The 26,994-nt window shown below is 45.2% G+C and overlaps 1 protein-coding gene across 2 annotated transcripts in view; it reads right to left on the reverse strand.

Annotated features, from left to right (window-relative positions):
- Positions 1–26,994, reverse strand: part of ANP32E (acidic nuclear phosphoprotein 32 family member E) — a 65,217-nt gene that overhangs the window by 14,298 nt on the left and 23,925 nt on the right. Inside the window, exons 1-3 of one of the 2 annotated variants that reach the window (XM_063947177.1) lie at positions 7,227–7,551; positions 1,501–1,650; positions 1,193–1,315 (exon numbers count right to left, since the gene is read on the reverse strand). In XM_063947177.1, coding sequence (XP_063803247.1) covers positions 1,193–1,315; positions 1,501–1,650; positions 7,227–7,280 — 327 coding nt within the window. In that variant the 5' untranslated portion in view covers positions 7,281–7,551. Of the gene's footprint in view, positions 1–1,192; positions 1,316–1,500; positions 1,651–7,226; positions 7,552–26,994 lie in introns of those variants that run through there. The other variant, XM_063947178.1, reaches the window with a different exon arrangement.

Here is a 26,994-nt window from a genome sequence, read left to right on the forward strand (position 1 = left end):
TTGTTATATCAAAATATCGCCATAAATTTGCCCCCCCCTCTCTGTTTTACCCTGTTTCTGTAGTGCAGTGCAGGGGAGAGACTTGGGAGCCGTCCTGACCAGCGGAGCTGTGAGAGGAAATGGCGCCGTGTGCTGAGGAGATAGGCCCCGCCCCTTTTCTGGCGGGCTCGTCTCCCGCTATTTAGAAAAATCAGGCAGGGGTTAAATATCTCCATATAGCCTCTAGGGGCTATATGTGAGGTATTTTTAGCCTTTATAGGTATTCATTTGCCTCCCAGGGCGCCCCCCTCCCAGCGCCCTGCACCCTCAGTGACTGACGTGTGAAGTGTGCTGAGAGGAAAATGGCGCACAGCTGCAGTGCTGTGCGCTACCTTTAGAAGACTGCAGGAGTCTTCAGCCGCCGATTCTGGACCTCTTCTGACTTCAGCATCTGCAAGGGGGCCGGCGGCGCGGCTCCGGTGACCATCCAGGCTGTACCTGTGATCGTCCCTCTGGAGCTTGATGTCCAGTAGCCAAGAAGCCAATCCATCCTGCACGCAGGTGAGTTGACTCCTTCTCCCCTCAGTCCCTCGCTGCAGTGATCCTGTTGCCAGCAGGAATCACTGTAAAATAAAAAACCTAGCTAAACTTTGTCTAAGCAGCTCTTTAGGAGAGCCACCTAGATTGCACCCTTCTCGGCCGGGCACAAAAATCTAACTGGAGTCTGGAGGAGGGTCATAGGGGGAGGAGCCAGTGCACACCACCTGATCTGAAAAAGCTTTACTTTTTGTGCCCTGTCTCCTGCGGAGCCGCTATTCCCCATGGTCCTTTCAGGAACCCCAGCATCCACTAGGACGATAGAGAAAATAAACAAATTAATAAATAAATGTGTGACTGCCGGGGCTAATTGGCATTTGATTGGCGAAACAATAGCTCAGATATACTGATCAAGTATACAGATATGGGTCAACAATTTATTCAACATAACAGGAGAGCCTAAACAATTGGAGATGGGCTTCTCCGTTTCCTAGCTATATCGTTGTCTTACATAAATACGTCACAATGAATAGAGCGGTCACCAGGATAGGGAAACGTGTGGTAAAGAGAACGAGAACAAATCGAGCTAGAGTAGGGAGTGGAGCCCAACAGCTGTACAACACCAACCACCAACCTTCTACAACGAGAAACAAAACACGAAGACCACACTACTTACAAGGGTTTCCACTGTGCTCAGATCTTTAATCTTGTTACCACTCAGGTTGAGGTAAATGAGGTTAGGACACCTTTCTGCTAATACCTCTAGTCCGCCTGAGATACTGTTATTGCTGAGCTCCAACTGCAAGATAGAAAAACAACTCATTAGCAAATCTACCTCATATGTCCAGCATCTTATTGGTATGTCAGCCACATGTAAACAAGGACACTCACTCGGAAAAATAAAGCAGGTTTAAGGTGCCGCAAGCAAATGGTCTGTACAAAGCACATCAAGAAAAGCAACAGACTTGCCGACTCATTACTTACTTTTCGGAGTTTGGACAACTTTGGGAGTTTGGCCAGTGACGACAGCTCTACGTTGGCCATACTGAGGAACTCCAGCTCTTTGAAACTATCATTTAAGCCGTCGATCCCACCATCACTTGACCGACAATTGTCTAAAACCAGCTCTGCTACCTGAAGAGAACAAACAAAAATATGAATTGAAAGTCAGAAATCAATTGAGTAATGAAAACACTAACCCCCCCACCCCCCCCCCCGATTTTATATCATTATTTGTTAACATATCAGCGCCACTAATTTATGATGCACTATGCAGAGAACAAGTCATTTGCATCTGTCCCTGCGTCAACGGAGCTTACAGTCTAAATTCCCTGATATAAAAGCACAGAGGTTTGTGCTCATTTTGTCAGAATCCAATTAACTTACCAGTATGTTTACGGAGTGTGGGAAAAACTGGAGCACACGGAAGACACCTAACACACAGAGGGAGGACATACAAACTCAACACTGATGTATTAATTTCTCAGAAATAGCCTATGACCTCAGAGCTGTGATGCAGTAATGCTATCCACTCTTGTATGTATAAAAGTAAAACTCAGCCACTGAGCTACACCTTCCATCCGGTAGCGATAACTGCTATCCACGGAACATTGGAGGAACCTTTCAAATATATGTTACTGCGTCTGTGCTTAGAAATCCATACAACTCAGAAACAACCAGAGTACAAAACAAATACGGAATGTACAGATGTGTCTTCTTTAGGGCTGGGCAAGTTAGCGCGTTAATATCGCGTTAACGCATTAACTAATTAACGCCGACAATTATTTTAACGCCGACAATCATCCTCTGAAGAAACGACCGGCCTTTGTGGTCGAGAACCGCATCAGGATATGGGGACGCCATTCCCCTTTCAGTCACCACACAGTTTGGATCTACCAGCTACAACCGAGTGGTTTGAATAACCCATCCCAGAGCCGCCTGCACCAACCGGTAAGACGGAGATTGCGGTACTACAGAATACTCATCACCGCAAAGCAGTCACAGCACGTCCACCCGAGCCGCTTGCCTTGGCTCTCCTGTTTCACAGAGCCGCTTGCACCGGCTTCATAAAACGGCTTACGGAAATTAGGATCACTTACTCATCGGGAGGCTGTTACCAAATGTTACACCATTCGGAGACATTGTAATAATTTATGTGTAAAGCTACTTTGCTGATCCAGTTTTGCATATAACAATGCGATTAATCGCGATTAATCTGAGAAAATCATGCGATTAATCGCGATTAGAAATTTTAATCGCTGCCCACCACTAGTCTTCTTACATACTTGCTGCAGTCACGCCAAGCCGTGGTGGGACTGTGTAGTGTCTTTTCTCGCAAAAAATGCATCTTAGACGCGAAGTAATGTAACAGGACGCACAAGCAGCTTCTGCTGATTAAAATGATATGCAGCATGCCTATATTGTGTGTGTAATTGCGGCTCTACCTGGATCCATGAAAACACTGTAGCATAGTATTTTGTTTGCAAATACAGTCGTAGTCTCACAGAATATAGGCATGCCGCATATTTTAATCAGCAGAAGCTGCTCATGTGTCCTATTACATTACTTTGCGTCCAAGACGCATTTTCGCAGACAAAACGCCTGGCGCTATGGAGTCACGGCACTTACGCATTATATGTAACGCGACTTGTAGCGCACGGAGCAAAGACATAAGAGGACACATCTGTAAATACTCACAGGCAATAGTGTATGGATGCTATAGTGCCTCTGGTCTGAGACAACTGCTCATCCTCAAACCTCACTCCTTTCTCAGCATTCACATGTTCAGTTTATTTGCACAGCAGCTGATTAAATCATCAGACTACCCAGAATTACACTATCTATACATACTGTACATGAACACATTTACATATGATAAAGAGGGGAGGATGTCATCGACACGGTTCCATATTGCCAGTGAAATTACAACACATTTGGTGACTTTGCGGCCATGATACCAAATACAACACCTCATGCAAACTAGGCGTTGCATAAACAAGGGGTTTCAGTTACAAGTGACCTACATCCTGAAACATCTGCTGAGAGCAACAAGTCGCCAGTACTGGTCGACAGCAGGGACGCAGGGGCTGCAAGATGATCACTTGAACAGCAGCTGTCCAAGCAAGCTGGGGCATTATTAAAAGATTACTATGCCTCAGGCCCCACCACAGAAACAGCCACACGCACGCCTCCCCCTCTACAAGTTTACCGTCAGGGGACAGCTGAACCTTACAACAGCCTCTGCTTTTTTCTCTATCATTATCAAGAGCTTTGTTGGATACAACCAGGTGGCATTCTTCAACAGGCAGCTGACAAGGAGCAAAGCACAAGTACAGATAAGAGCCAAGGAGACGTTCAAGGACCAATCAGCAACGGACGATAAAATGCTGACTGCCGACACGTTTCTGGTGATATTTTGGGGAGGAGTCATTTAATTACTTTCTATGACAATCAATCACTGACCTCCACTTATGTCAGGAAAACCAGCATGGCTTAGTAAATCTGCTATATAAAATGCACTGGGAGCAGCGCTGATATGAGAAAGGTACTGTTTGGTTACGCAGCTGACAACTCTGAAGGATCTGGACCCAAAGAAACAACCTCACAGGTGCGGCAAGTGCTAGAGCTATACTATTATAAGGAAGATCAGCATTTCCAATTGTGCATAGTTATACAAAGCACAGTGATGGGGCATCAGGCCAAGAGGGGGAGTGAGAACTGGGGAGATGTGACCCCACCTCTAGGGCGTAGGCTGCACAACTCACTCTGTATCTGCCCTGTTGGTAGATGACAGCTGAACTCAATCGCCTTATCTGTCTGTGACCATTACACTGGATGACTGCAGTTAGCAGCCATGAAAGCAGTCTCCGTCAGCCAGAACCTTCATTGGAGCCTCGTGGAAACAGGGAACAGAACGCCTCTGCTGCAAAATAAGTTCTTGCAGACTTTTCTATCATCTGCACACTCGCAGGTTACCGGAAAACGCATCCAGCTTTATTTTATTTTCTGCAGCAACTTAACAGAGATCAGGAAAAAACTATAGAGACTACTACCTTGCCTTCCAATCGGCTCTATAATACTAAGATTACATTTACTGGTGTGTTTACTTAATACCAGAATAGGTCATTGCCCTATACAGTTGGGAACAGAAACATAATCAGGCTGGGTATTAACAGAAACAGAGCGAGGGGTAAAACAGGGATCTGATCGCAAGCCTTCAAATTCCTCCCATTAAATCAGATAAAAGACTTGGGTCCAGATTTATCAAGCCTTGGAGAGTGATAAATAGCACGGTGATAAAATAACAGCCAATCAGCTCCTAACTGCCATCTTACAGGCTGTGTTTGAAAAATCACAGTAAGAGCTGATTGGCTAAGACTTTATCACCGTGCTATTTATGACTCTCAAACGCTTGATAAATCTGGGCCCAAACCTTCAGACTACGTACTACAATAGCCATTGTGATTAAACAAGAAATTTTCAATGTGGGCGCACAGAAACAAATTGGATAGTATCGGCTACTGGTTCAATAATAAATTAAAAAGAACACAAACATATTTTATATTATTAGGAGCGACAGCGCTGTACGAGCTATGTAGTCAGAGGGCAATACTTACCGCACCGTCACCCACATACCGTAAATTCATTATTGAACCAGTAGCCGTTACTACCCAATTTTTTCTGTGCGCCTACATTGAATATTTCTTGTTTAGACTAGTCTATTTACGGAGGATATACAGATCCTTATGTTGGCAGCCGTTATAGTAATATCTGCTATATTGACCAATTGCAAATATTTTAAACCTACATAGCGCCCATTTTTAGTAATTCTTGATTGTGAACAAATTATAGCAATAGGATGTGTAGGTCCTTCACAAGCCACAGGAGCATTACGCCGAAGAGCCAAGGGTGTTAATACTAAAATTTCAGTTCAGCAAGAAACCTCTGGAACAATATCGGGGGGGGGATTTAATTCTGGCCCATCACATCTGCCCGCTCATTAGAAAGGCCCGCCCCTCTTGTGAATCATGCAGACGGAACTGGAAGTCTTTGACTGAGTATATACTACATAGTATACAGCGTCTGATGTAACAGATGTCAGATGCTCTCGGAGGTTCAGTCACTCCTGTATAATGATTTTCACAAGGAGTATTCATTTTTCTACCAAACAGGTTCAAAACCCTTCCCTTCTGCATGTCACAGGATTCAGAATAATGCCATGCAAATACATTCTGCTTGCAGCGTCTCATCTGCACAGTGCACACTTATCAGATATCCAGTTACAGCGAAAAGCAGCCACTAGGTATGGCCCTTCACATCATTTGCATAGTGAATGACATGATAAGGAGGTGCGGACCGCTCGTCCTATAACTGACTTAGTACTGAACAGTTATACCCTTAAATATTATGGATCCAAACTGAATATATATTATAGTATACACATGTAAAATTACATCTACAAAATGATTGGAATACGTTTCCTGCACATGCCAGAAGCTACTTACATCTCCCTATACACACACTCCACCAGACAGAGCTGTGCAGCGCCCTATACACACACACACACACACACTTCACCAGACAGAACTATACAGCTCCTTACATGGAGCCATACATCACCCTATTTACAGCTCCCTACATAAAGCCATACATCACCCTATATACAGCTCCTTACATAAAGCCATACATCACCCTATATACAGCTCCCTACAGAGCCAAACATCACCCTATATACAGCTCCCTACAGAGCCATACATCACCCTATATACAGCACCCTACGGAGCCATACATCACCCTATATACAGCACCCTACGGAGCCATACATCACCCTATATACAGCACCCTACGGAGCCATACATCACCCTATATACAGCACCCTACGGAGCCATACATCACCCTATATACAGCTCCCTACAGAGCCATACATCACCCCACATAGATACAGCTCCCTAGTCACATCACCCTATACACACACACACACCACCCTATACAGAGCTCCTTACACCAAGCCATGCATCACCCCATATACAGTTCCCTAGTCACATCACCCTATACACACACACCACCCTATATAGAGCCATACATCACCCTATACACCACTCCATATACAGCTCCCTACACAGCCACCCATTACCCTATATACACACCCATCACCCTATGTACAGCCCCCTACAGTCACATCCTACACAGCCACCCAACACCCTATACACACACACACACACACACACACACACACAATCACCCTATATACAGCACACACAGACCATGTACAGCCCCTGCAGTCACGTCACCCTATATACACACACATATATACATACATACATACATACATATATATACACACACACACACACACACACACACACACACACACACACACACACACATCACCCCATGTACAGCCCCCGCACATTGCAGGACAGCACACACAGCCCATGCTGCTGCCCATGTAAACAGCCGGCGGTAAATCACATTACGCAGACACGTGCTCGCAGCGCTGTACACGGCACTGGCCGGCGGGTTACTCCTGTGCACACACGTGGCTCTTGCACCATACACCGCCACTGAGCACAGCCGTCTCCAGGGGCCCCTCGCCGGCCATGAGGTGGGGCTGCTCCCTCTCCCCACCTTCCACATGGAAACTTTGCGAGCGCGGCTGGCAGCGGGTACAGGGCGGGAGGCCGCCGCCGCGCTCCCCCGGCTCCCCTCACCTCAGCCGGGGACTTGTTCCTCAGCTCCAGGGTGATGCGCTTCTTCATCTCCATCTTCCCGGGCCAACCTTCTGGGGGTCACGGCGGGAGAACTTTACACGCGTGGGACGCGCAGCAGACTCGGAGACACCGCGGCGATGGGAAGGCGGGAGAGGAGAGGCGATAATGGTGGATAGGCGATAATGGTGGATAGGCGATACGCGGAGCTCCGTCACCGGCCCCCTGACCCCGCTCTACAGGGATCCCTACTCCCTCAATGGCCGCTCACCAACTGAGAGACTCCATTACAGGGCACAAGCATCCCCTTCCACGGGGAACGCCCCCCCTGGCAGCCCATTGGAGGGTCACGCCGCCGCCAGCGCCGCCATTCGCTCACAGCGGTGTCAATCGCAGCCCTATCCCAGGCTTACACCGCCGGCTGCCGGCCATTGGATGGAAGTGTGAGCGCAGTTAATTATGATTGGCTGCCGAGGCTGTCACTCGACCAGCTCAACCGCCGCTGTCTGACCCTGGCGTCACGTCTTTGTTTTCGACGTTTTCGCGCTCTATTGTAGATCATCAAATACAGGGAGCCGAGCGAGGCGCGCGGCCGTTATTGTGAGGGCAGCCATAGTGTGAGGCGGGCGGCGCAGGTGTGAGGGCAGCCATAGTGTGAGGCGGGCGGCGTTATTGTGAGGGAAGAACAACACAGGCGTGGGTATTAGCGTTACTGAGGAGAAATTCCTGCTAGTGTGGGGAATAAACTATACAAGTCTATCCATAAATGAAAGTGTGTGTAAAACTGTGTGTATATACATATATATATATATATATATGTAAAATCGACAACAGTTACACAATACTTTAAAGTGAATAAAGATCTCCATAAAACTACGATAAAAATAGACTGAAGTGAATTAAACTAGAATCAACATTTTGTGTGTATAATATATATGTAAAATAAAGTTAAAAGTGAGCCACAGTATACTGTAAATATACCGTAGACAGCTATGAAAGAAATATACCATATAGAAATAGTGACAAAGAGCTACACTATACATAAACATTTAAACAAAATTTCTCTGACGTCCTAAGTGGATGCTGGGGACTCCGTCAGGACCATGGGGATTAGCGGCTCCGCAGGAGACGGCACAAAACTAAAGCTTTAGGATCAGGTGGTGTGTACTGGCTCCTCCCCCTATGACCCTCCTCCAAGCCTCAGTTAGGTTTTTGTGCCCGTCCGAGCAGGGTGCAATCTAGGTGGCTCTCTTAAGGAGCTGCTTAGAAAAAGTTTTTAGGTTTATTATTTTCAGTGAGTCCTGCTGGCAACAGGCTCACTGCATCGAGGGACTTAGGGGAGAGAAGTTCAACTCACCTGCGTGCAGGATGGATTGGCTTCTTAGGCTACTGGACACCATTAGCTCCAGAGGGAGTCGGAACACAGGTCTCACCCTGGGGTTCGTCCCGGAGCCGCGCCGCCGACCCCCCTTGCAGATGCTGAAGATTGAAGGTCCAGAAACCGGCGGCAGAAGGCTCTTCAGTCTTCTTGAAGGTAGCGCACAGCACTGCAGCTGTGCGCCATTGTTTGTCACACACTTCTCACCAACGGTCACGGAGGGTGCAGGGCGCTGCTGGGGGCGCCCTGGGCAGCAATGTAAATACCTTTTATGGCTAAAAAATACATCACATATAGCCCTTGAGGCTATATGGATGTATTTAACCCCTGCCAGATATTACAAACTACGGGAGAAAAGCCCGCCGGAATAGGGGGCGGGGCTTATTCTCCTCAGCACACAGCGCCATTTTCCTGCTCAGCTCCGCTGTGAGGAAGGCTCCCAGGACTCTCCCCTGCACTGCACTACAGAAACAGGGTAAAACAGAGAGGGGGGGCACTTTTTATGGCGATATTTTATATATTTAAGCTGCTATAAGGATACAACACTTATATAAGGTTGTTCCCATATATATTATAGCGCTTGGGTGTGTGCTGGCAAACTCTCCCTCTGTCTCCCCAAAGGGCTAGTGGGGTCCTGTCTTCGATAAGAGCATTCCCTGTGTGTCTGCTGTGTGTCGGTACGTGTGTGTCGACATGTATGAGGACGATGTTGGTGTGCAGGCAGAGCAATTGCCGGTAATGGTGATGTCACCCCCCAGGGAGTCGACACCGGAATGGATGGCTTTGTTTATGGAATTACGTGATAATGTCAGCACATTACAAAAATCAGTTGACGACATGAGACGGCCGGAAAACCAGTTGGTACCTGCCCAGGCGTCTCAGACACCGTCAGGGGCTGTAAAACGCCCTCTACCTCAGTCGGTCGACACAGACCCAGACACGGACACTGAATCTAGTGTCGACGGTGAAGAAACAAACGTATTTTCAAGTAGAGCCACACGTTATATGATCACGGCAATGAAGGAGGCTTTGCATATCTCTGATACTGCAAGTACCACAAAAAGGGGTATTATGTGGGGGGTGAAAAAAACTACCTGTAGATTTTCCTGAATCAGAGGAATTGAATGATGTATGTGATGAAGCGTGGGTTAACCCAGATAGAAAAGTGCTAATTTCAAAAAAGTTATTGGCATTATACCCTTTCCCGCCAGAGGTTAGGGCGCGCTGGGAAACACCCCCTAGGGTGGATAAGGCGCTCACACGCTTATCAAAACAAGTGGCGTTACCGTCTCCTGATACGGCCGCCCTCAAGGATCCAGCTGATAGGAGGCTGGAAACTACCCTAAAGAGTATATACACACATACTGGTGTTATACTGCGACCAGCCATCGCCTCAGCCTGGATGTGCAGTGCTGGGGTGGTCTGGTCGGATTCCCTGACTGAAAATATTGATACCCTGGATAGGGACAGTATTTTATTGACTATAGAGCAATTAAAGGATGCTTTTCTTTATATGCGAGATGCTCAGAGGGATATTTGCACTCTGGCATCGAGAGTAAGTGCGATGTCCATATCTGCCAGAAGAAGTTTATGGACGCGACAGTGGTCAGGTGATGCGGATTCCAAACGACATATGGAAGTATTGCCGTATAAAGGGGAAGAATTATTTGGCGTAGGTCTATCGGATCTGGTGGCCACGGCAACTGCCGGAAAATCCACCTTTTTACCTCAGACCCCCTCCCAACAGAAAAAGACACCGTCTTTTCAGCCGCAGTCCTTTCGGTCCTATAAGAACAAGAGGGCAAAAGGACAGTCATATCTGCCCCGGGGCAGAGGAAGGGGTAAGAGAGGGCAGCAAGCAGCCCCTGCCCAGGAACAGAAGCCCTCCCAGGGTTCTGCAAAGCCCTCAGCATGACGCTGGGGCTGTACAAGCGGACTCAGGAGCGGTGGGGGGTCGACTCAGGAATTTCAGCGCACAGTGGGCTTGCTCACAGGTGGACCCTTGGATCCTGCAGGTAGTATCTCAGGGTTACAGGTTGGAATTCGAGAAGTCTCCCCCTCGCCGGTTCCTAAAGTCTGCTTTGCCAACGTCTCCCTCAGACAGGGCGACGGTATTGGAAGCCATTCACAAGCTGTTTTCTCAGCAGGTGATAGTCAAGGTACCCCTCCTACAACAGGGAAAGGGGTATTACTCCACGCTATATTGTGGTACCGAAGCCGGACGGCTCGGTAAGACCTATTCTAAATCTGAAATCTTTGAACCTGTACATACAAAAATTCAAGTTCAAGATGGAATCACTCAGAGCAGTGATAGCGAATCTGGAAGAAGGGGACTTTATGGTGTCCCTGGACATAAAGGATGCTTACCTGCATGTCCCAATTTGCCCTTCACATCAAGGGTACCTCAGGTTCGTGGTGCAAAACTGTCATTATCAGTTCAGACGCTGCCGTTTGGATTGTCCACGGCACCTCGGGTCTTTACCAAGGTAATGGCCGAAATGATGATTCTTCTGCGAAGAAGAGGCGTATTAATTATCCCTTACTTGGACGATCTCCTGATAAGGGCAAGGTCCAGAGAACAGCTGGAGGACGGAGTAGCACTAACCCAAGTAGTGCTGCAACAACACGGGTGGATTCTGAATTTTCCAAAATCTCAGTTGACCCCGACAACACGTCTGCTGTTCCTGGGAATGATTCTGGACACGGTTCAGAAAAAGGTGTTTCTTCCGGAGGAGAAAGCCAAGGAGTTATCCGAACTTGTCAGGAACCTCCTAAAACCAGGAAAAGTGTCTGTGCATCAATGCACAAGAGTCCTGGGAAAGATGGTGGCTTCTTACGAAGCAATTCCATTCGGCAGATTCCACGCACGAACTTTTCAGTGGGATCTGCTGGACAAATGGTCCGGATCGCATCTGCAGATGCATCAGCGGATAACCTTATCGCCACGGACAAGGGTGTCTCTTCTGTGGTGGTTGCAGAGTGCTCATCTGTTAGAGGGCCGCAGATTCGGCATACAGGACTGGGTCCTGGTGACCACAGATGCCAGTCTAAGAGGCTGGGGAGCGGTCACACAGGGAAGAAACTTCCAGGGAGTATGGTCAAGCCTGGAGATGTCTCTTCATATAAATATACTGGAGCTAAGAGGAATTTACAATGCTCTAAGCCTGGCAAAACCCCTGCTTCAGGGTCAGCCGGTGTTGATCCAGTCGGACAACATCACGGCAGTCGCCCACGTAAACAGACAGGGCGGCACAAGAAGCAGGAGAGCATTGGCAGAAGCTGCAAGGATCCTTCGCTGGGCGGAAGATCATGTGATAGCACTGTCAGCAGTGTTCATTCCGGGAGTAGACAACTGGGAAGCAGACTTCCTCAGCAGACACGATCTACACCCGGGAGAGTGGGGACTTCATCCAGAAGTCTTCCACATGATTGTGAACCGTTGGGAAAAACCAAAGGTGGATATGATGGCGTCTCGCCTCAACAAAAAACTGGACAGGTATTGCGCCAGGTCAAGAGACCCTCAGGCAATAGCTGTGGACGCTCTGGTAACACCGTGGGTGTACCAGTCAGTGTATGTGTTTCCTCCTCTGCCTCTCATACCCAAAGTACTGAGAATTATACGGCAAAGGGGAGTAAGAACGATACTCGTGGCTCCGGATTGGCCAAGAAGAACTTGGTACCCGGAACTTCAGGAGATGCTCACGGAAAATCCGTGGCCTCTACCTCTAAGACGGGACCTGATTCAGAAGGGACCGTGTCTATTCCAAGACTTACCGCGGCTGCGTTTGACGGCATGGCGGTTGAACGCCGAATTCTAAAGGAAAAAGGCATTCCAGAAGAGGTCATTCCTACACTGGTTAAAGCCAGGAAGGAGGTGACTGCACAACATTATCACCGCATTTGGAGAAAATATGTTGCGTGGTGTGAGGCCAGAAAGGCCCCCACGGAGGAATTTCAACTGGGTCGATTCCTACATTTCCTGCAAACAGGATTGTCTATGGGCCTCAAATTGGGGTCCATTAAGGTTCAAATTTCGGCCCTGTCGATTTTCTTCCAGAAAGAATTGGCTTCAGTTCCTGAAGTCCAGACTTTTGTAAAAGGAGTACTACATATACAGCCCCAGGTTGTGCCCCCAGTGGCTCCGTGGGACCTGAATGTAGTTTTGGATTTTCTCAAATCCCATTGGTTTGAGCCACTCAAATCGGTGGATTTGAAATATCTTACATGGAAAGTAACCATGCTACTGGCCCTGGCTTCAGCCAGGAGAGTATCAGAATTGGCGGCTTTATCGTATAAGAGCCCATATCTGATTTTCCATTCGGACAGGGCAGAACTGCGGACGCGTCCTCAGTTTCTGCCTAAGGTGGTGTCAGCGTTTCACCTGAACCAGCCTATTGTGGTGCCTGCGGCTACTAGCGATTTGGAAGATTCCAAGTTGCTGGACGTTGTCAGGGCATTGAAAATATACATTTCAAGGACGGCTGGAGTCAGAAAATCTGACTCGCTGTTTATACTGTATGCACCCAACAAGCTGGGTGCTCCTGCTTCTAAGCAGACGATTGCTCGTTGGATTTGTAGCACAATTCAACTTGCACATTCTGTGGCAGGCCTGCCACAGCCTAAATCTGTCAAGGCCCATTCCACAAGGAAGGTGGGCTCATCCTGGGCGGCTGCCCGAGGGGTCTCGGCATTACAACTCTGCCGAGCAGCTACGTGGTCGGGGGAGAACACGTTTGTAAAATTCTACAAATTTGATACCCTGGCTAAAGAGGACCTGGAGTTCTCTCATTCGGTGCTGCAGAGTCATCCGCACTCTCCCGCCCGTTTGGGAGCTTTGGTATAATCCCCATGGTCCTGACGGAGTCCCCAGCATCCACTTAGGACGTCAGAGAAAATAAGATTTTACTTACCGATAAATCTATTTCTCGTAGTCCGTAGTGGATGCTGGGCGCCCATCCCAAGTGCGGATTGTCTGCAATACTTGTACATAGTTATTGTTAACAAAAAAATCGGGTTGTTATTTGTTGTGAGCCGTCTGTTCAGAGGCTCCTACGTTTGTCATACTGTTAACTGGGTTTAGATCACAAGTTATACGGTGTGATTGGTGTGGCTGGTATGAGTCTTACCCGGGATTCAATATCCTTCCTTATTGTGTACGCTCGTCCGGGCACAGTATCCTAACTGAGGCTTGGAGGAGGGTCATAGGGGGAGGAGCCAGTACACACCACCTGATCCTAAAGCTTTAGTTTTGTGCCCTGTCTCCTGCGGAGCCGCTAATCCCCATGGTCCTGACGGAGTCCCCAGCATCCACTACGGACTACGAGAAATAGATTTATCGGTAAGTAAAATCTTATTATAAATAACTAATATACTATAAAGGAAATTAAAAGCTACAGTACTTTATACACTACAATTAACAATTACTATAGCTATCTATATGCATACACACATACTATAAATAGTTAACCATGAGCTACTACAAAATGCTGTAAATGTATAAAGCGAACAATGAGCTACAGCGAATTACTACAATATACTGCTACACAATATAAATAAAGCTATTGCTTAACACTACAATATACTGTTCATATTTTATAAATAAAGTGATTAAAAAGCTACAATGTAAGTTTATTATAAATAAACGTTATAAATATACTATACATTGAATAACATGCTTCACTATTAAGGTGCCCATACACTAGTGCGATTTGGGCACTTTTCATCTAATTCTAAAACATTGGGCCGAGAAATCGGATTAAAAGTGGCAAATCGCATATGAATGTGATACGATGCACGGTCCCGTGCTCATCGGATCGGAGCCTGTATATCGCAAGGGCTGTACTATAGATTTCTCGGATCCAGCAGCCTTGGCTGGGATCGCATACGATACATCGTATGCAAAAGGACTGCATACGATGTACAATGGGGATCATTCCAAGTTGTTCGCTCGCTAGCAGATTTTAGCAGCATTGCACACGCTAGGCCGCCGCCCTCTGGGAGTGTATCTTAGCTTAGCAGAATTGCGAACGAAAGATTAGCAGAATTGCGAATAGAAACTTCTTAGCAGTTTCTGAGTAGCTCCAGACTTACTCCTACACTGCGATCAGCTCAGCCCATTTCGTTCCTGGTTTGACGTCACAAACACGCCCTGCGTTCGGTCAGCCACTCCCCCGTTTCTCCAGACACTCCCGTGTTTTATCCTGGCACGCCTGCGTTTTTCCCGCACACTCCCTGAAAACGGTCAGTTTCTGCCCAGAAACACCCACTTCCTGTCAATCACACTCCCGATCACTTCAACAATGAAAATTCTTCGTTAGGACGTGAGTAAATCTACTAAGTTTTGAGCAAAAATACTTAGCGCATGTGCACTGCGTACCATGCGCAATTTCGCCTTAATCGCTCCGTTGCGAAAATCGGCAACGAGCGAACAACTCGGAATGACCCCCTATATGCGATCCTGCCACCCCTGGAAGCTGCCAGGCAGTTCAAGGGAGACGTATGAGACTTCTCCCCTCGGAGAAGTAGCAGTAGTGTATTGGGACCTTAACACTACAATATAAATATACCATAAATACCATACCATAAATAAAGTGAAGAAAGCTTAACAATACAGACTACAATATAAATATACCATAAATAAATATACTTTAAAATCAATAATGAACTACAATACAGTCTATGGGGCCCTACACACTCGGCGATGCGCCGCCGAGGTGCCCGACGGCCGATACGGCCGACGAGCAACCCGGCGGCGGGGGCACAGTGACGGGGGGAGTGAAGTTTCTTCACTCCCCCCGTCACCCGGCTGCATTGAAGTGCAGGCAAATATGGACGAGATCGTCCATATTGGCCTGCATGCACAGCCGACGGGAGATCAGCGATGAACGAGCGCGGGGCCGCGCATCGTTCATCGCTGGAGTCTCCACACTGAAAGATATGAACGAGTTCTCGTTCATTTATGAACGAGATCGTTCATATCTTTCAGAATATCGGCATGTGTGTAGGGCCTATAAGAATAAGCTATGAAGTGAATAAAAACCTGCACTGTAAGATTATAGTGGAGTTATGTCCAAAACTTTTATAAAAATAAATAAGGATACCATTTTGTAGCCAGAAGGTTAATGCACTGTATGTATGTGAATGTATACACAGTATATATTTGAAAAAGCGCATTTGTTTAATGAAACTTGTATACTTCGCACATACAGTGCATCCAAAAAGTATTCACAGCGCTTCACTTTTTCCACATTTTGTTATGCTACAGCCTTATTCCAAAATGGAATAAATTAATTTTTCCCTCAAAATTCTACACACAATACCCCATAATGACAACATGAAGAAAGTTTTTTTTTTGAGATATTTGCTAATTTATTAAAAATAAAAAACTAGGGGTCATTCCGAGTTGTTCGCTCGCAAGTTGCTTTTAGCAGCTTTGCACACGCTAAGCCGCCGCCTACTGGGAGTGAATCTTAGCTTATCAAAATTGCGAACGAAAGATTAGCAGAATTGCGAATAGACACCTCTTAGCAGTTTCTGAGTAGCTCCAGACTTACTCGGCATCTGCGATCAGTTCAGTCAGTTTCGTTCCTGGTTTGACGTCACAAACACACCCAGCGTTCGCCCAGACACTCCTCCGTTTCTCCAGCCACTCCCGCGTTTTTCCCAGAAACGGTAGCGTTTTCTCGCACACACCCATAAAACGGCCAGTTTCCGCCCAGAAACACCCACTTCCTGTCAATCACATTACGATCACCAGAACGAAGAAAAAACGTCGTAATGCCGTGAGTAAAATACCTAACTGCATAGCAAATTTACTTGGCGCAGTCGCACTGCAGACATTGCGCATGCGCATTAGCGACTAATCGCTCCGTTGCGAGAAAAAAATAACGAGCGAACAACTCGGAATGACCCCCTAAGTGAAGTGCTGGGAATACTTTCCAGATGCACTGTATGTGCGCTCTGGAGAAATGTGAGATCCAATTCATAATGCCAATTCGTGATAGGTTGTGTAACTTTACTACAAAATGCAACCTTGGAGAACTGCATGGAAAAGCCGGGAAACCACCCTAGACCCCCCTCAAAAATTGGAAACTGAGATAGGGAATTGTTAGTGGCAATAAGGACCGTACTGGAGGTATTTAAAAGTTGTCAAATGGAGGATTTTTGCTCTTTTTATTAATAGTTGAAATTTGTTAAAATCTTTCCAGCATTTTGGGGTACATAAAAATGTTTTTTATAGTAATGTTTCAGTATTTTTATACCAGTTTGTAAAAAGTTTGAATTAACACTTTTACCTCTCATCTGCAAGTTCTAAAACCCCTTTCCCATCAATACAACACCTCCATGTACCTGTCTCACATTAACCCAGTGGTTCTCAAACTGGGTGCCTTCGGGCACTTGCAGGGGTGCCTTGGATTGGTGGTCAAGGTCCAATTCTAATTATTTATGGTCAGTGTAATAGGCAAAACCAGTGCAATAGCAAACCAAAAAAAGCACACTAATGGGCAAAACCATGTTGCACTGCAGGTGGGGTAGATGTAACATGTGCAAAGAGATTTAGATTTAGGTGGGTTATGTTGTTCCTGTGCATGGTAAATACTGGCTGCTTAATTTTTACACTGCAATCATAAACTACGTGGACAAACAGAAGCTAATCTTGTCCCTCACCACACAATTGAACCTGAGGATGACCTATAAACACAATGGGGTATATGCAATAGCGGGCGAATTCGCGGCAATTATCGCTGTTTTTTCAATTCGACCAAATTCGCCAGGTGAATTCCGGAAGGTGGCTTCCGGAATTCACCATATGCAATGAAAAACGGATTCGCCAGAGTCGCGGGCGAAAATCGGCCGATTTGGCGGATTTTGCCGCGATTTTAAAAAACGGGAAAAAACGGGGAAAAACCCGAAAAAAAAATGGCGTGGGGTCCCCCCTCCAAAGCATAACCAGCCTCGGGCTCATCGAGCTGGTCCTGGTTCTAAAAATGCAGGGGAAAAATCGGGCAGGGATCCCCCGTATTATTAAAACCAGCACCGGGCTCTGCGCCTGATGCTGGTGCCAAAAATACGGGGGACAAAACGAGTAGGGGTCCCCCGTATTTTTAACACCAGCATCGGGCTCCACTAGCTGGACAGATAATGCCACAGCCGGGGGTCACTTTTATGCCGTGCCCTGCGGCCGTGGCATCAAATATCCAACTAGTCACCCCTGGCCGGGGTACCCTGGGGGAGTGGGGACCCCTTCAATCAAGGGGTCCCCCCCCCCCAGCCACCCAAGGGCCAGGGGTGAAGCCCGAGGCTGTCCCCCCCCATCCAATGGGCTGCGGATGGGAGGGCTGATAGCCTTTTGTGATAGAAAGATATTGTTTTTTCCATTAGTACTACAAGTCCCAGCAAGCCTCCCCCGCAAGCTGGTACTTGGAGAACCACAAGTACCAGCATGCGGGAGAAAAACGGGCCCGCTGGTACCTGTAGTAATACTGGGAAAAAAATACCCAAATAAAAACAGGACACACACACCTTGATAGTAAAACTTTATTTCTTACGCCGACACACACATACTTACCTGTGTTGACACGCCGACTGCAACGATCTCCGACGATCCGAGGGTACCTGTCAAAAAATTATACTCACCTTCCAGCGTCCGTCCAGAGGTCCAGGTCCAGAGGTAAATCCACGTACTTTGTAAAAAAAAAAAACGATCACCGAGCCTTACCGGACTAGAAAGGGGTCCAATGTTTTCACATTACACTCCTTTCTCCCGAATGCCGGGACATCACGTGACTCCTGTCATTGATGTCCCTTCAGCCAATCAGGAAGCGCTACTGCCGTGGCGCTCACCTGATTGGCTGGACGCCGTCTGTACTCTGACAGCGCCTCGCAAAGCCGCTCCATTACTTTCAATGGTGGGAACTTAGCGGCTAGCGGTGAGGTCACCCGCCGGTCAGCGGCTGACCGGCGGGTGACCTCACCGCTAGCCGCTAAGTTCCCACCATTGAATATAATGGAGGGAGCTGTGCGATGCGCTGTCACAGCGATCAGCCAATCAGGTGAGCGCAACGAAGTTGCGCTTCCTGATTGGCTTAGAGACCTGTCAGTGACAGCTGTCACTGACAGATCTTAATCGTGGAAAGGTGTCCCATGTGTCAGCATGGGACCCCTTTCAGTCCGTTTTTGGTGCGGGTAAATGCGTTTTCTTTTTTTGCCAAGTACGTGGATTTATCTCTGGACCCTGGTTAAGGTGAGTATATTGAACTTTACTTTTCAGGTATCCGTGGATTCTACATGGAGAAGAGGACCGATGTCGGCGTGTGAACATAGGTAAGTATGTGTGTGTCGGTAGTGTGAAATAAAGTTTTACTGTCGACGGTGTGTGTGTCCTGTTTTTATTTGGGTATTTTTTTCCCAGTAGTACTACAGGTACCAGCGGGCCCGTTTTTCTCCCGCATGCTGGTACTTGTGGTTCTCCAAGTACCAGCTTGCGGGGGAGGCTTGCTGGGACTTGTAGTACTAATGGAAAAAACAATATCTTTTTTTTTATCACAAAGGCTATCAGCCCCCCCATCCGCAGCCCATTGGATGGGGGGGGACAGCCTCGGGCTTCACCCCTGGCCCTTGGGTGGCTGGGGGGGGGGACCCCTTGATTGAAGGGGTCCCCACTCCCCCAGGGTACCCCGGCCAGGGGTGACTAGTTGGATATTTGATGCCACGGCCGCAGGGCACGGCATAAAAGTGACCCCCGGCTGTGGCATTATCTGTCCAGCTAGTGGAGCCCGATGCTGGTGTTAAAAATACGGGGGACCCCTACTCGTTTTGTCCCCCGTATTTTTGGCACCAGCATCAGGCGCAGAGCCCGGTGCTGGTTTTAAAAATACGGGGGATCCCCTGTCAATTTTTTCCCCGCATTTTTAGAACCAGGACCAGCTCAATGAGCCCGAGGCTGGTTATGCTTTGGAGGGGGGACCCCACGCCATTTTTTTTCCTGATTTTACCGTTCCAGCAATAAAAAAAAATAATAATAATAATAATATTTTAAAAAATATATAAATAATATTTGTGCCTCCCCCCCCAAAAAAAAAAAAACCTAATCCCTTCTAATATAAATAGATCTGCTATTCCCAAAAAAAAAAACACCAAAAAAAACATGTTTAAAATTTTTTTATTTGTTTTCACCCTCCAAAGTGTGGCGGATTGAAAATGACGAATTTGCTGTCTAAAAGCACTGCTGTCGAATTTCCAAACTTGAATTGAATATGCTTTGGTCGAATTGCAGCACTTGTATCATTGCAGAAAAGTCGAATTTGCAAAAAGTCGAATTTCAAAAAGTCGAATTTTGAAGGTCCGTTTTTTGGTCGGAAAGCACTGCATTGCATAGGGGAATTTTTTTTTTTGGTCGAAAATGACCCGAAATTCGCCAATTTCGGGAATTCGACCACAATTGCATATACCCCAATATACTTAATTGAATATTTTTTTTTATAAATTTCAATAAGAATTTTTTTGCCTAGGTGTGCCGTGAAAAAAAATATCTGATACTCTAGTGCGCCATGACTCCAAAAAGTTTAGGAACCACTGATTTAACCCATTATTGAGCTTTTCAGAGAAAGTCACCTGAAAACTGACATGTTGCTATTGCCCAAATTATAATAAGTAAACCCCTCCATGTCCAGGATTTTTCATTAGGAGGGGTGTACCAGAAGTTCTGCACTGTGGGGTTTATTCAGGTTTAGTTAGCAAACAAAAAAAAAACACACTAATGGGCAAAACCATGTTGCACTGCAGGTGGGGCAGATGTAACATGTGAAGAGAGAGTTAGATTTGGGTGGGTTATGTTGTTCCTGTGCATGGTAAATACTGGCTGCTTAATTTTTACACTGCAATTTAGATTTCAGTTTGAACATACCCCAGCTAATCTAAATCTCACTGCATGTGTTACATCTACCCCACCTGCAGTGCAATATGGTTTTGCCCAGTAGTGTGCTTTTTTTGGTTTGCTAACAAACCTGAATAAGGTGATAAGAAGCAGAGGGTTGAATCCGCACAAGTATTAAATTTTAAATATCATCATGACATAACCAATATCAATCTACACTTATAATACATCACTGGTAGTATACAACTGGTGGTGCGCCCGGAATTTTTTGTAGATAGAGACTACATTACAATGGTGAGAGAGACACAGAGACAAAGAAGTTCTTCCTGGAGCGCTCTTAAATATAAATAAATCCCAAAAGGATACAAATAATGTGTCCCTTTGTTTTATTAGAATAAGGAAAAAAGAATAATAACTCTTTAAAAACGAACTTTTAATATAATCCTTTTAAAATTGTGTAAGGATAACCAGATCCCTGTATATCTATACTTAGGTAATCCTTGATAATGGGGATGTCAAGTCACCTAATCAAGCTGAGAAAGTGTATATATTATAGTAATAACAATGGGGTTCAAATACCTGGTTTTGAAGTGAACAATGAAAATATGGACAGGAATATTTTTGCTCCTAGCAATAATGAATGTTAAATATTGCTTTATGCCAACATCAGGAGTCTATATTACACCAGGACGCAGATTCCCCAATTCACTTGGTCTTGTTACCTATACCAAAACTGTAATAAATTCTGTAACCTGAATGTCTGTCTTATAGACAGTTTATGTCACACTGTTGTTCAATGCTCCCATGCATGAGTATTCCTCAAAATCAATAGTATGGTTGAGGCTTAGTGAAAAAAATGGTGACAATAAGTAGACCTTGAGAATTGTCGTACTCCAAGTTCCTACAACACCCTGTATTCCCAGGAGGTCCCCTGCCTGGTACTGACAGGGCCCAACACTTTATCGCTTCCAAGATAGGAAGGGATTGGGCATTCTCAGTGTGGTATGGTTGTAGATTCTACCTCCGTGTCTCACTTGGATTCGTTGATGAGAGTCCCCAAGTAGAAATGACAGTAATGAAAAAAAGTGAAAATCCACAATTGGAAAAGAAAAGGAAAAGGCCCTTTGAATAATAATTGGGGTGGAAAGGGGTGAAAGGTGAGTAGGGGATCTGCTTTCAGTGTTAGACAGGGATGAGCTGGAATGCTAAGCAGCCATACAGATCCACTGAATCTCTAATGAGAGTCCGCTAGAGATAGTAATAGATGAAAAAGTGCCTAATAGGCAACGAATTGTTGCAGTCAATGTCTCCGATTAATGGTTAAATGTAAAGCAACACTTTCTGCAGTTGGAGACACAGTGAAATTAAATCTGAATTAAAACTGCAAATCCCCCATGTCTGTTACGTAAAGTGGGAATCCCAACAAGTGAATATAGATGCTGTTGTACAAAGTGGGGATCCCAACAAGTGAATATAGATGCTGTTGTACAAAGTGGGGATCCCAACAAATGGCTATAGATGCTACCTCTAGAAGAAAAGAGATAGCAGTGCAGTAAGTCCAAATATGTGGTGATTACAGAAAGTTGTAGATAAAATCAGCGGACATAAAAAAGACATAAGAAACATAGTACAAATCTTTTGAATTTAGATTTTTTTTTTCTTATTACCATGGAATAAAACAGTTTAAGTTTCGGTGTACTGACCAAGTCATAGAGGGCACACAATAATACTGATATCTTTAAGACAAAAAGAAAAAAAGAATTTCCTTGTTGAAAAAAAAGTTTGGAGAGGGAAATGTGTGGTACAAGTAGTATAATAATATACTTGTCGACACAGACACATAGGCGGCATCTAGTTGGTACATAAATGCTGGTCTAGCTGTAAAAATGGGTTTAGGCTGTTAGTCCCAATCACTATTTCTATATAATAGTACAGGTAATAAAGTGTACATTAACATACAAGTAATTATATGTATGAAAAATAAATATGATGGAAATGAGGGTCTCCTGCGTGGTAATAGACCAGTAGTGTACTGTAGGTGTGGGAAGGGTCACCGCCAAGATTTACCGTTCATTGCATGTGGTCCCGGGTGCCGCTCAGCCGTTTAGTAGTGTCCGTCCGTCTGGCTAGTACCTAATCCTCCCGTTCGTAGTGTACACCGGGGGAGCTGAGGAAAGACCTGCATCCCGGTGATTGTGCACCCATTTCCCGGAGGGAGCAGAGTAAGTTCTTGGCCCCGGGTGCCACTCAGCCATTTGGTGGTGTCCATCTGTCCGGCAAGTACCAATCCTCCCGTTCGTGGTGTGCACCAGAGAGCTGAGGGGAGACCTGTGTCCTGGTGATCGTGCACCGAGCCTACCCGGAAGGTGAAGAGCAAGGTCCGAATGTACGTTTCGCCCGTAGGATTGTTCACAGGGGTGCCTCATACTGCAAGTCTCCTATGCCAGTATATGAAGTGTCCGATAGCTAATTAAAGGTCTGATACTGGTGATTAACATACGTGCTAGCCTATGATTAGTGGACACTTGACTAGCCAGTAAAAGAACTGATGTCCGCAATTGACATCGATAACGGCCAATGACTCATGGATCTTATGCAATAGGGATACCTCACGTTGCAAGTCCCCTCTATCCGCGTTTGGGTGAGCTGACGGCCAATAACAGGTCCAGTATTGGTGACTGACATATATGTCAACCAAAAATATTAGGCAATGACTAAATACTGGTCTAGTATAAACGATTGACATTGGTATCTGCCAATGATTAACTAATGTTTGGTAATTGGAGTACTATGTATTGATTAAGTATGAAACATAGTTTCATTAGTTCATTCAGAATTATAATAAACAGAACAGGGTAAGAAAAATAGAAACAAATATAGAAAAAAAATAGAGAAAAATATGGATAAAATGATAAATATTTTAAGAAATGAAAAAATATATATAGTTTCCTTATATAATATTGCGGAACAAAGTAAGAGTGAAGTAAAGAAATACTTCTGAGAGCGTTGGCAGAGCTGCTTTATACCGTATGGAGACTCTGTAAAAGGGAAGGTTAATCCTTTCGGAGTAAAAAGAGGGTGTAAAAGTTGTACAGGAAGTATGATTCTATAGAGCAACTAAAGGACTCCCTACAGTAGTTCAAGATAAATGAATGTAAATGTTGACCATATATAGGGACCCTAATTCGTCTTATCAAGCTAGGTATTGAAACAATGATTTCACCGATGCAGCTGAGGTAATCCTATTATAAAAGTTAGATACACTGAGTCCTAGGATGGATGCTGGTAGTTTAATTGTATTAATGCAAAGAGGGGGTGCTAAATTAAATTGTGATGTAACTTAATATGGAACCTGTAAAAAATGGTCATGGTCTAAACTTGTGTTGTGAACTTGTGTAGAACATGAAGAGGTGGTAATAAACTAGGTGTGATATAAAGGGAAAATGTTAGTGTAAAGAAGTGATTATAAGGAAGTGATAATGTACCCTATTTGAGAGGGGGATAGGAAATGTGTATCCCGGTACATGTGACAAAGTGATGGTCGTGAAAAAAATCAAACATAATGTGATGGGTGAACTACATAAACAAAGTATGCAAAGAAAAAATGGGTGTACATTACATTCCAATGTGTGTGAACGTGTGCTTCGAAAAAATAGAGTGCCTGTGACACAAAGTGTATACAGGGAATGTAATGGGAAGAGTATTCACAAGCCATGATAATGTATGAAGACAGGTACTACCCCCAAGCATCATTTTATTTGAAGTAGGGTGAGTGAATTCCTCACATAAAATAGAGTGATTAACATCCTTTAGCTATAGTTGTAAAAGGAAATATTATGGTCTGGCTAGGTATCTAAACAGAAAATATTGTTACTGGTCTGCCACTATCGGATAATGATTTTGCTATGAGTATTGGTTATGTGGATCACCCAAGTTATGGAAGCCTACAACAGTGGGGTCACATGACTGATTCCAAAACTCTCCGACCTTATGGAGTATCTAAAGAGTTTTAAATGAACATGACAATGCCAGTCGATCCTATTTTGATCGACCCTTCAGCTCAGTTTGACCTTATTGTAATTCAGAGTAAAGCTCCGAAACTGATATTCTCATTGAGGCCTTTCGGCATATGAGAGCCTAACTTGAATATCCATTCACTTTCCTTCTTCTGTAATGCTGTGAATATGTCTCCTCCTCTTAAACCCAGACTCACCTTCTCCAAGCCAAAATCTTTCAGATCCCGGGTATGACTGGCATGTGCTCTGGAGAAGTGCTTCGCTACCGTTGTTAACTGTTTAAATTTAGTCATGTCTGATTGAGCATTCCTCACTGAGCCTATATGTTCGAGTGCTCGTACCTTTAGCATCTGCTAAGTCATTCCCACACACCGTATTTCACATGGGCCTGTAATTGGTGGTTCTACAATTGAAGTAATCCTTGACAGTAATTTTCTGGCCATATTTATCTGTGACATTACTGATGTTAAGAATGTGGGTACACACTTTGCAATTATCGCTCGGGTAGCTGCCTTGTATCTCGCTACCTGTAGGGGTTTTGGATACTGGCGAAGAATGGCTGTTAACCAATCTGTCCTTCAGGTTGGGGGCCCATCTCCAGCTAATGTTAACACGTTCGCCAATAAGTTTGGTGAGATCATCATCCGTGTGGAGAATGTCAGTGTTTTTGTAAGATATTCCATGGCAGAACTCTCCAATGAATCTCATAGTTTCATTATCAGATTGAGGTTTCTTCTCTTTGAAAACCAAAGATTCCCTTGGAATTTTCTGAAGACCTGACTTCGCTTTTTTGATAATCCAATTGCTGTACCCATGCTCTTTTAACCTAGTTTCAAGAGTCTTGCTTTTGATCTGAAAAGTTATATCATCAGAGCAGTTTCGTTTCAACCTGAAAAATTCCCCTTTTGGAATATTTCTAATTGTTGGGAGAAAATGGGCACTGGAGCTGTGTAAGAGGCTGTTCGTAGATGTTTCTGTCCTATAGATCTCAATGGCAGTTTTGTTGGAAGTGTCCCTATATATCCTTAGGTCAAGGAATTAAATGCTTGTTGTGCTGCTCACATGTGTGAATTTAAGATTCACATCATTGTGGTTCAGTATTTTGACATAGTCATCGAAGGTCTGTTTGGGCCCGTCCCAGATCAGGGGGATGTCATCTATATACCTCATCCAGTTGACAATGGGGGTCATTCCGAGTTGATCGCTCTCTAGTTATTTTTTGCAGTGCTGCGATCAGATAGTCACCACCTATGGGGGAGTGTATTTTCGCTTTGCAAGTGTGCGAACGCTTGTGCAGCCAAGCGGTACAAAAAAGTTTTGTGCAGTTTCTGAGTAGGTCTGAACTTACTCAGCCGCTGCGATCACTTCAGCCTGTCCGGTCCCGGAATTGATGTCAGACACCTGCCCTGCAAACGCTTGGACACGCCTGCATTTTTCCAACCACTCACTGAAAAACGGTCAGTTGACACCCATAAACGCCTTCTTCCTGTCAGTCTTCTTGCTATCGGTTGTGTGAATGGATTCTTTGTTAAATCCATCGCCCAGCACTGATCTGCTTTGTACCCGTACGACGTGCCCTCGTATTGCGATGCATACGGATGCACAGTTTTGCTGAGTTTTGACCTGATCGCAGCGCTGCAAAAAATAGCTAGCATGCGATCTGGTCAGAATGACCCCTAATATGTCTTGTGTATATCTCGTGATCTTCATAGAAAACTGTTTCCCTTTCCCACCAACCCAGGAAGAGGATGGCATAAGTAGGGGCACATGCCGCAACCATGGGTAAACCTCTAACCTGGATGTGGAATCGATTGTTGAAGATAGTAACTATGATTTAGCACAAAGTCTAGTAATTGCAGCAAAAACTGGAATTCCTCATCCAAACGGGAAAAGACTCGATTCCTTCAATTGAAAGAATCTTACTGCTTTCACCTCTAATTCATGTTTGATGGAATGGACATATACAAGGATTCTACGTCAAGGCTCACAAGTAGGTATGATTCCTCCAAGTGTCCATCATGTAGTTTCCTCAGTACCTCCATGGTGTCTTTGATATATGATGGTAGGCTTAGGACATGATGTCTAAGATGAACATCAAAAAAGCAACTCGCTTTTTCCAAAAGTCCTCCGTTCCCTGACGTGATTGTCCTCCCTGGTGGATTGGTCAAATCCTTGTGTACTTTCGGTAGGATGTATAAGCTTGGTGTCCTGGGATTAGGTGTATCTAAATAGTCCTATTCTGATTTAGTAATTGTTCTATGCTCCAGTGCTCTGTTAATCATCTTTAGGTAATGAGATTGAAAGTTTTGGGTGGGTTTGAATATAGTGGTTCTGTAACATGAAGTATTATTGAGTTGTTTGCTCACCTCTTTCTGATATTTCTCAATGTGCCACAGTAAGATATTCCCACCTTTATCTGAAGGCTTTATATAATCCCAATTTTCGTATTTCTTTCAGTGCTTCTCTTTGCTTCATGGTTAGATTATCATTGAGTCTGTATAA

Source organism: Pseudophryne corroboree, chromosome 12 (genome assembly GCF_028390025.1).
Source record: "Pseudophryne corroboree isolate aPseCor3 chromosome 12, aPseCor3.hap2, whole genome shotgun sequence".
Lineage (NCBI taxonomy): Eukaryota > Metazoa > Chordata > Amphibia > Anura > Myobatrachidae > Pseudophryne > Pseudophryne corroboree.